Source organism: Hemiscyllium ocellatum, chromosome 20, assembly GCF_020745735.1.
Source record: "Hemiscyllium ocellatum isolate sHemOce1 chromosome 20, sHemOce1.pat.X.cur, whole genome shotgun sequence".
Classification (NCBI taxonomy): domain Eukaryota; kingdom Metazoa; phylum Chordata; class Chondrichthyes; order Orectolobiformes; family Hemiscylliidae; genus Hemiscyllium; species Hemiscyllium ocellatum.
Genome location: NC_083420.1, coordinates 10,396,432 through 10,406,261, shown reverse-complemented (window position 1 = coordinate 10,406,261; position 9,830 = coordinate 10,396,432). Strand labels below are relative to the sequence as shown.

Here is a 9,830-nt window from a genome sequence, read left to right as displayed (position 1 = left end):
GGGAGCATGTGGAATTCCCTGCAACATAAGATGCTTGAAATCAATACCTTCAAAAAAAAGTTAGATAGCTCTTAGGGCTAAAGGGATCAAAGGGTATGGGAAGAAAGTAGGAATGCAGTTCTGAGTTGGATGATCATATTGAAAGGCAGATCAAGCTCGAAGGGTCAAATTACCTATGTTTATACTCTAGAGATGCTACCATACCAGCTGAGCTTTTCCTGCAATTTGTGCTTTCATTTGAGATCACCAGCTTGCAAAAACGCTTTTGCTTTATGCAGTTAGAAACTCGACTTTAAGTTTTATGAAGGACAGGTTACGAACAGCTTGGTTTTCCCTGAACCAGGGGCCGGGAGAGAAAGGAACAAATGAAACAGGTGGTTAGTTAAATTCATCTGCCTAATGATACTTCTACAGACACAAAAAGTAAAATCCCTGATGTCAGCTGCATGCAAAACCAGCAGTGTGATTGCATTCAATGGAAATAATCATTCAGAACGTCCTAACTTGATTCAAATCTATGGATAAGATGGAAAAACACTGTTGCAGATTTTGGATGGCAATAATTTTCAGCTTTCACAGTGAGGAGTGATGCTAGTCTCAGGAGGAACGTTTGTGGGGAGCACCGGCGGAGGCCGGAACACTTCTCTGTTGTGCTGGAACCACCGGAAGTGCGGTTCCAGGACAACGCGATCATGGCGGACGTACCAAGCAACGCGCCATCACGTGAGTGTGGGGTCAGGAGTGGAGCCAGATTCCCGGGAAATAGAATATTGAAGTTTCCAGGGAGACCCCGAGATTGGGAAGAGAGGACCGGAAACGGGGCCAACAGTAATCACCTTCCCCGCGGCCGTATGGAGACAGTGAGGGTCAGTCCCTGACCCTGGGAGTGGTCAGAGAGTGAGGGTCAGTCACTGACCCTAGGAGTGGTCAGAGAGTGAGGGTCGGTCACTGACCCTGGGAAGGGTCAGAGAGTGAGGGTTGGTGTGTAACCTTGGGAGTGGTCAGAGAGTGAGGGTTTGTCACTGACCCTGTGAATGGTCAGAGAGTGAGGGTCGGTCACTGACCCTGGGAACAGTCAGAGAGTGAGGGTCAGTATTTGACCCTGTGAATGGCCAGAGAGTGAGGGTCAGTGTTTGACCCTGCGAATGGTCAGAAGGTGAGGGTCAGTGTGTGACCCTGGGAGTGGTCAGAGAGTGAGGGGTGTGTCTTTGATCCTGGGAATGGTTAGAGTAAGGTTCAGTCACTGAGGGTCAGTGAGTGACCCTGGAAATGGTGAGAGAGTGAAGATCAGTGTGAGACCCTGGGAGCAGTCAGAGAGTGATTGTCAGTGTGTGACCCTGGGAACGATCAGAGGGCGAGGGTTAGTCACTGACCCTGGGAACGGTCAGAGAGTGAGGGTTAGTCACTGACCCTGGGAATGGTCAGAGAGTGAGGGTCAGTGTGTGACCCTGGAGTGGTCAGAGAGTGAGGGTATGCCTCTGATCCTGGGAATGGTCAGAGTGAGGATCAGTCACTGAGGGTCAGTGAGTGACCCTGGAAATGGTCAGAGAGTGAGGGTCAGTGTGTGACCCTGGGAACGGTTAGAGAGTGAGGGTAAGTCACTGACCCTGGGAATGGTCAGAGAGTGAGGGTCAGTCACTGACCCTGAACACTGAGCAGAATGAATACCAGCCACTTACCGTGGCATTGTCACTGAATGGTGACTGGTTACTGATTGGAGCCAGTTACTCATTTTGATTATTCAATTGCTTGACTCCAATTGTTCATCTTCAATAAGTGTAAGATTTTCCGAACACTTCTGACTCTCTCCAAGCTTCCACCAACTCCCATTTACTTGTCGTCAGATACTTGGTATATATTCAACCTCCTCTGGCAACCTGTCGGTTTTCCAATTCATCTCCTTCCATGCCCACACCATCATAATCTCTGTAATCTTGGCCAAGCCTACAACTCTTATAAGACCAGTATTCCTTTGTTTCTGGCTCCCTCGCATCCTCAATTTTCATCATAAGCTCAAATAGTTTGATTAAAAACATATATAAGTACAAGGAAACTGTTCAATATACTTAAGGGGTTCTTTGGTTCATTTCAAAGGCATTTTCGAACTGAAAAGAACAATTCTTCTTATTCATTAGCAAAGCCAATCTAACCCATTGTCTGCTGTGACAAAATGCAAACGTGAATACAAGTATGAAAATTTACCGCTGTTTTTATTAGTGCTAGGGACTTTAGGGGATACTTTAAAGATTAAAAGGATGACATGGAGTTTTTAGAGTTTTGGGGGAGTCATGGACCAGGAAAGGTACATTTAAGATTAAATATGAATTTCTCATTAAATATAACTGGCAGAAGTATTTTTACATCAAGGGTTTTGAGACCATGGAAAATACTACCAGAAATTAAAACAGAGATCATTTTGGCATTTACAAATAGGTTGAAGGAGGGGAGAGTTATAAACTCATTATCTGACGTTTTTTCTCTACGATGGAAAATTCTAACATCTTAAACTTTTAAGTGAAATAAAAGTATTGTGTTTGGAGTACGATTCATTTTGAAGATTGACATTAACACAGACTGATGAGGTTGAACTGGCTGTTTCCATCCCTCTGAATGTGATGTAATTCCTTTCTCGAACTGATCTTCGTCAGCGTCACGGTGTCTCAGTGGTTCACACTGCTGCCTCACAGCACTAGGGACCCAGGTTTCATCCCAGCCTCGGGCAACTGTCTGTGCGGAGTTTGCACATTCTCCCCACGTCTGCGTGGGTTATCTCCGGGTGCTCTGGATTCCACCCGTATTCCAAAGATGTGCGGGTTAGGTGAATTAGGCATGCTAAAATTGCTCATAATGTTCAGGAATGCATAGGTTAGGTGCATTGGTCAAGGGTAAATAAAGAGTAGGGTAATGGGTTTGGCTGGGTTACTCTTCAGAGGGTTGGTGTGGATTTGGGCTGAAGGACCTGTTTCCATACTGTAGTGATTCTAAGATTTCTGAAAACCTTCGAACCATAGACATTTAAAAAAATGTTGAGATAATATTAACTACATGCTTAAATTTACAGCAATATATATGCAGCCAAATTGCACTTTCCATATGTGTATATAATTAATTAATTCAAATGAAGCAGGCACAAGGCTGTGCATAAAAATATTATCTATCTTTGTATCACAATTGTTTCCAAAAAATATATTGCACACGGTGTAAGACATATCCTCAAACTCAATATCACTATATCTGTACACTTGGTTGAATCATATAATGTGCCAACTATCAATTCCCATTTCAACAATGAAAATTGTAGAACATTGGTAGAGGTAGGACATTGGTTAGGCCATTGTTGGAATATTGCGTACAATTCTGGTCTCTTTCCTATCAGAAAGATGTTGTGAAACTTGAAAGGTTTAGAAAAGCTTTACAAGGATGTTGCCAGAGTTGGAGGATTTGAGCTGTAGGGAGAGGTTGAATAGTCTAGGACTGTTTTCCCTGGAGTGTCGGAAGCAGAGGTGTGACCTTACAGAGGTTTACAAAATCAGAGGGGCATGGATAGGAATAAAAGACAAAGTCATTTCGCTGGAATGCAGGAATGTAGAACTAGAGGACATAGGTTAAGGGTGAGAGGGGAAAGATATAAAAGAGATCTAAGGGGCAGCTTTTTCGCACAGAGGGTGGTACGTGTATGGAATGAGCTGCCAGAGGAAGTGGTAGAGGCTGGTACAATTGCAACATTTAAAAGGCATTTGGATGGGTATATGAATAGGAAGGGTTTGGAGGGATATGGGCCAGGTGCTGGCAGGTGGGACTAGATTGGGTTGGGATATCTGGTCGGCACGGACAAGTTGGATCGAAGGGTCTGTTTCCGTGCTGTACATCTCTATGACTCTACGTGGATTTTGCCTGAAAATAGTCATGTTTTTTCCCACTTGGCCAACAGGTTTCTACAAATTGTTCAAAAAATACTTTTTAATCACCACATTTTTCAGCACCTGAAGTTTCTAATGTTTGATGTGATGAAGGTTTAGAACGTATCATTATTATTTGGAAACTTGAGTTTCAGAATAGACGGAAATGGGTGTTTGGCTTTCGGCTCTGTGAAGATGGCTTGTTTTGTTGCAACAAGGCAGAAATCTTTTAATAGCAGTGTGTCAAAATGGCATTTCTGGTAATCGTGTGACCAGTGAAATGAATAGGCAAGTTACCTGCTGAGATAATTGCTGGAGTGTTGACTTAGTTGATCTTTTAGGATCCAGAGAAAAAAAAAGATCAGAGGCTTGAAGCAGTTTCTGTTCTGAAGTAAAGATCCAAATACAAATGTGCTGTTTAGCAGCATCAAAATACATGGAAAAAGAACTAAATGTTTATCTCATTGAGATTGGTGAGAAAATCAAGTGTGTTTAGCCTGTGATTGTGTGCCTCAGGAAGAGAGGAAGAGAATCACACATTAGAAAGGTACTGAAAGGAAACACTTGTGACCTCATCAGTTGATTAAGAAATTAAAGAATAAAGATAGGAACGATATTTCATTGGGCTGAGAGGAAAGCATATTTTTGGGGGAGAAAGGTTGAATCTTTTTGCTGCTTGAAAGATCTTTCCAAATTATATTTGAAAAAATATTTTGTGTAATAAACTTGTGCTTTTGTGAAAAGTACATTGTCAGGCTCATGTGCATATGTTAAATTACTGACCACCGTGGTGACCAAATTGCAGAAGGTCTATCCAGTCAGGTTTCAGTCTGTGATTTCACCCGTCCAGTATTTCTGTCAACTGCTGTCATAATGCTGAAGGAGAGTTTAATCAAGATGAGACTTGTGTTTTTGTCAACTTAAAGTGATTAAATGTATGCATTAAGTTGTCTTTCGATGCCGCTGTTTCATTTCTAGCTTGAATGTTTCAGTCTGTTACAACAGTGTGAACCTGCAGCTTATTTTTGCAAGCTGTCTGATCCTGTGAATGAACTTGGATTGTGCTCTCTGAGCATTGTAGGGCCTGTATATTCCAAGGTGCTCTGCAGATCTGACATCATCTTCAGTTACTACCACTTTGCAATAATTTGAAGATGAGTAGGGCATATTTCATATAAGTAATTGAAGTCAAATTTATCTGGAGACTTTTGTAAAAGAGAACCAATCTATGTTACTGAAGAGTATGGAGTATGCTACTGACATACCTACAACTTTTGTTTTTGTCGTGAAAATTTCAAATTGTATTAAGCTGAGAAAATGAGAAGTGATCCTTTCTCATGCTGTTGTCCACTATCAGTAATAAGAGCAACTTAAATTTAATGCCAAATCATTATCCCCACCTGTAATTTCACAACAAAAAAATGGTATTGCTCAGAGATTATTCTGAGACTGAGATTCTAATTTGTATAAGTCCCTGTCGCAGGTACAAAGTCTTACGTGGAAAGGTGTTTGGTTTCTTTGCTGATTTTACTTTGATTTTTGTTTTGAAGTTATTGAGTTTTAAAAGCAATGTTGTGAGGAGGCAGACACATTGGAAAAAGGACCCTTCAGTAAATGATGCAGAGGACATGTCATTGAGAGAGAAAAAAGGAATGAAAAGAATGAGAGCTGGAGCAAAGAGTGACTGACAAACAGTATTGAACGAGGGAGCTTTTGAGAGTGATTGCCAGGAAAGAGACATGTTAAGTCGTGGATGATTAAGGAAGGGAATGAAGGCAGGCAGCTAGGTTATAAAGGTGAGATGGAGAGATTACGCACCATTGAAAGTACACTGTGCATTTTATTTTTTAAATTCATACGACGTGGATATTGCTGGCTGGCCAGAATTTATTGCCCATCCCTATTTGCCTTTGTGGTGGTGTTTCTGAGCCAGGAAGTGGGAGTTGATAGAGATAGTAGGTGTTAAGAGAGGCGGGATGTGCTGAGGGGTGGTTAGCAAAAGAGATAAAATCATACATTAAACCTGTGTCTACCTCTTGTTAATTTTTTATTATAAATTCCTGGATCCACATTTCGACTGAAAACTGTCGATGTATATTATCTTTACATTCTTGCCCTTCTCACTGGACTCTTTGGAGGTGCTTCAGTCACACATACTGATGGAATGCTGCAATTGTAACTTAACGAATTTATCTTGACAGTCTGCAACGTAAATGTGGTCATAGTAATTTTTCATTGGAAAAGTAAGATAAATGCCAACATTTTGGAATTAAGGTGGAGATTGAGCTATGCTTGATTACTCTGATTTCAAATATTGCTTCATCTTAAAGCTAAACACATTCTGACTATGACGTGGAGTGTAATGGGAGATTGACTAGTAAATCTCCTTGATGCACAGGAAGATGGCCTGAGAGACCTCTACTTCTGGTTTGGACAGAGGCCCCATCAGTTCTCACCAGCCACCCTTTGTTTCCCTTCATCCAGAATAAGAGAATTGAATCAATTTGGTTTCCGATTTTCACCCTTTCTTCAAACAATCCATTTCTAATTCTTCTCTTCAACTTGTCCATCTCCATTTCTCAGAGCAGCTTATCAACCTATACTCACCATAACCCCACTGACTTCCAAAGCTACAGTGAAAATACATCTGCCTGGTCCTGCTTCCTTTGAAGATTCGCTTCCACTCTTTCAATTTCTTTGTCTCTGTTGCATTTGTTGTATAGCACTGCATCCAGTGTATCATCCTTTCACGTTAACCAAGAATTCCACGATACACTAGTTGACAGAATCCTCAGCAATGTCCAATCCATTTTCTACATTTCAATTCTTATCCTATCTTTCCCCATAGACCATGCTACAGTTCACCTTACCCTCAGCTTCCTCTCCCACCAGCCTCTGCAATTAATAAATTATCCTCCTCCAGTTCCATCACCTCATGCATGATGCCACATCTTTCCTTTTCACCTTTCTTACAAATAGAGGAGAAATTATAGGCCATTCAGCCCCTCCAGCCTGCTCCGCCAGTCACAAGGTCTTGGGTATAAATCCATTTTCTTACCAACGCAATTGCCTTTGACTGTGTTGTTAGCCAAGATGTTCAGCATTCTGAAGGGGCCACTCCCTCTGCGATGCCCCTGCCAACTCCAGAATCACCCCCATCACTACCTTTTCTTCCCACTGCATTTCTTGTGAAAGTGCCAGAAATGCAATGCCTGTTCTTTTACCTCAAACACACCCCACGGATGGAATAGGGTGACCTCGACTTTTCAAATATAGTGTTGCATATTTTCTGCTCACAAATTGCTCTCCTGTTCAGTGGAAAGACCAACCATGTACAGGACATTTAGAATACCACCATTCATCTGCAGGTTTGATCTGGACCTTCACATTCCCTGTCTTTTTCAGACTTCACTGGGAATGGGGGTGTGGTGTGGATCTTGAACAGGGGGAGGGTGTCAGGTCTGGCAATAGGGAATGGGAGATGTTGATCCAGAGTGGGGAAAGGAGAGGGGGTACGAGGAATGGTTATGTTGGGGGGAGGGGTGCATGTTGCTTGGGGGTGTTGAGGTAGGTGTGGGTCAGTCAACCATTCAGGAGTTAGATTATGAATTTCATAATCTCGACTAGCTGTTTTACTTCATTTTATCGCAATCTCTAAATTCTCTGATTTAACTGGGTACTTTCAGAAGGTCCTAGACATGGGGGAATTGCTCAGTGAAATCTTCAATCTCGAGTGCAGTTCCTTCAGAGTCTTTAATGGTGGGGATTCTACAGGGTCCCTGTCCATCCACCCCGAAATAACTAGTGGCCAGTGGATAATCCCTATCCTTTTATGTCAGTTTATTCCACGTGTTTAATACTCTGGCACTCACAGTAAGATACTAATCAATGTTACCTGTTACACATAGTTGATCAGTGGCTTTATATAGTTTCTTCTAATATGTTCCAGATTGTCCAGGAACAGGCAGTGATAATGCTGGTAAAGCTTCAGCCTGCCAGGGCTGTCCCAATCAAGCTTTCTGTGCCTCAGGTGCATCCAAAGCTACAGATCCAGGTACGTTTTAAAGAGAAACTTTGCTCACCTTAAACTAACTAATGTGGATGCTTTCCCGAATGTGAACTTACTTTCTTTTGTTTGTTTTCCCTTGCAGCAATTCAGGAGATTAAGGATAAGATGGCATCTGTAAAGCATAAAATCTTGGTTTTATCTGGAAAAGGAGGTGTTGGCAAGAGCACTTTCAGTGCGCACTTAGCCCACGGAATAGCAAGTGACGACAGTAAGCAGGTAGAGAATCAACGTTTTGTTATGTCTGTTTCTTGATTTCGCAACTTCCAGCATAAGAGGAGTGTTATTTCCTGAAGAATTTTAAAACCTTATGATACCAGCTTGCTCCTCCTCCTCCCCTTGTTTTGTCTGCTGCATCAGCCTACCGTCCTTGCTGCTATGTCCCGTTTTTCTCTCGTTTCATTCTTTATTCTTTACCCCTCCAAGGCCCTCCTCTCCTGTTGTTGCATCTCCTTTCATTTTGTCCTATTGCAGGTAATCTCCCCACACAAATCCTGCACCAGCCTTCAGTGTTCCTTGACTTTCCTACACTCATGTTGCCTCTAGATTCCCTCTGTGCCTCTCTTGGCATCCTCTGAAGGGCCTATTAAGGCACTCCATTGGTGTCATCATTTCAGCAGCAACCCCTAGTGCCCTGTCCTGCTCTCTCACTGGCCCTCCAGCCCAGCATTCCCTCTGGCATGTCACCTTTCCGACCTCCTTCCTGCCCCACTCACCAATCCCAAATTATGACCCTACGGACATTGAGAGTAGGTCAGCTTTCCCCACTGCTCTCTCAATTCCCTTCAGAATGACCATTTACTTGTACACAGAGTCCCTCTTCTCCATCAGTCACTGTGGACAAGTGCATTGGCACCATGCTCTGGAGCAGGAAAATCGACGTTTCGGGCAAAAGCCCTTCATCAGTCCTATTCCTGATGAAGGGCTTTTGCCTGAAACGTCAATTTTCCTGCTCCTCGGATGCTGCCTGACCTGCTGTGCTTTTCCAGCACTACTCTGATCTAAACTCTGGTTTCCAGCATCTGCAGTCCTCACTTTTGCCTCCCATGGTCTGGACAGCAGCATGGCTGATGGTAATGACATCTCCCTTGAAGAAGCACCTCCTAATTATACATTTCTTCATCACTCTGCTCAAATCACCAGACTGCAATTAATTTATTCTCTACTCAGATAGACGTTCTCCTTTTGAGTGTCTAACCTTATCTCACACCTTTCCCTTCTCATTATAAAATTCACATTCTCTGCTACCTACCCAGGTGCCATGTCTAGATTTCCATCGAGAAAACTTTGCTTCTACTCTCCCCCTCCTGGACTCTGTACTGAGTGACTTTTCATCTGAGATGATTTCAAGGTCAATCTCAACTCATTATGCTCCCTGAACTCTGAATTTACTGTTCTGCTATCCTTCCTTAATCTCTCCTTCCGTTAAAAACCTCTCTACCCATATTCCTGACCACTTGCTCAACCTCACTATCTTGCTTAACCCTGCTACTTCAGTTGTGTCAAACGCAGAGAAAGCCTTCTCCGAACACTTTCATACACCCACCTCCCCTTCCACCTCCCAACCATACTTCCTTCTGTAAGCACATGGAAAACGTCCCTTCTCTGCAAAGTCACATTTAATTGTCCTTTCAAATCTCCAGCCAAGTTATTTTTGTCTCTCTAATCACCATAATACTTCTACAGCTGCTGATCTGCTTCATCATAACCTCACCTTTGATTCCCTCATCTGTGTTAAAAACATTACCCTCTTTCTATCTCGGCCTGGTCATTCTACCGGCATGGCCCCCAAGCCTACTCCCTTCAGCGCATATCACACAGACTCGAACATATATTGCAGTCAAATGGTTTCTCCATTGATTACC

The 9,830-nt window shown here is 42.7% G+C and overlaps 1 protein-coding gene across 1 annotated transcript in view; it reads left to right on the top strand.

The window, feature by feature from the left end:
- The first annotated feature begins 661 nt into the window (after positions 1 to 661).
- nubp1 (nucleotide binding protein 1 (MinD homolog, E. coli)) overlaps positions 662 to 9,830 on the top strand; it is an 82,498-nt gene continuing 73,329 nt past the window's right edge. The window contains exons 1-3 of the mRNA XM_060840492.1: positions 662 to 723; positions 7,849 to 7,953; positions 8,051 to 8,184. Of these exons, the coding sequence (XP_060696475.1) occupies positions 693 to 723; positions 7,849 to 7,953; positions 8,051 to 8,184 (270 nt within the window). The 5' untranslated portion in view covers positions 662 to 692. The remainder of the gene's footprint in view (positions 724 to 7,848; positions 7,954 to 8,050; positions 8,185 to 9,830) is intronic.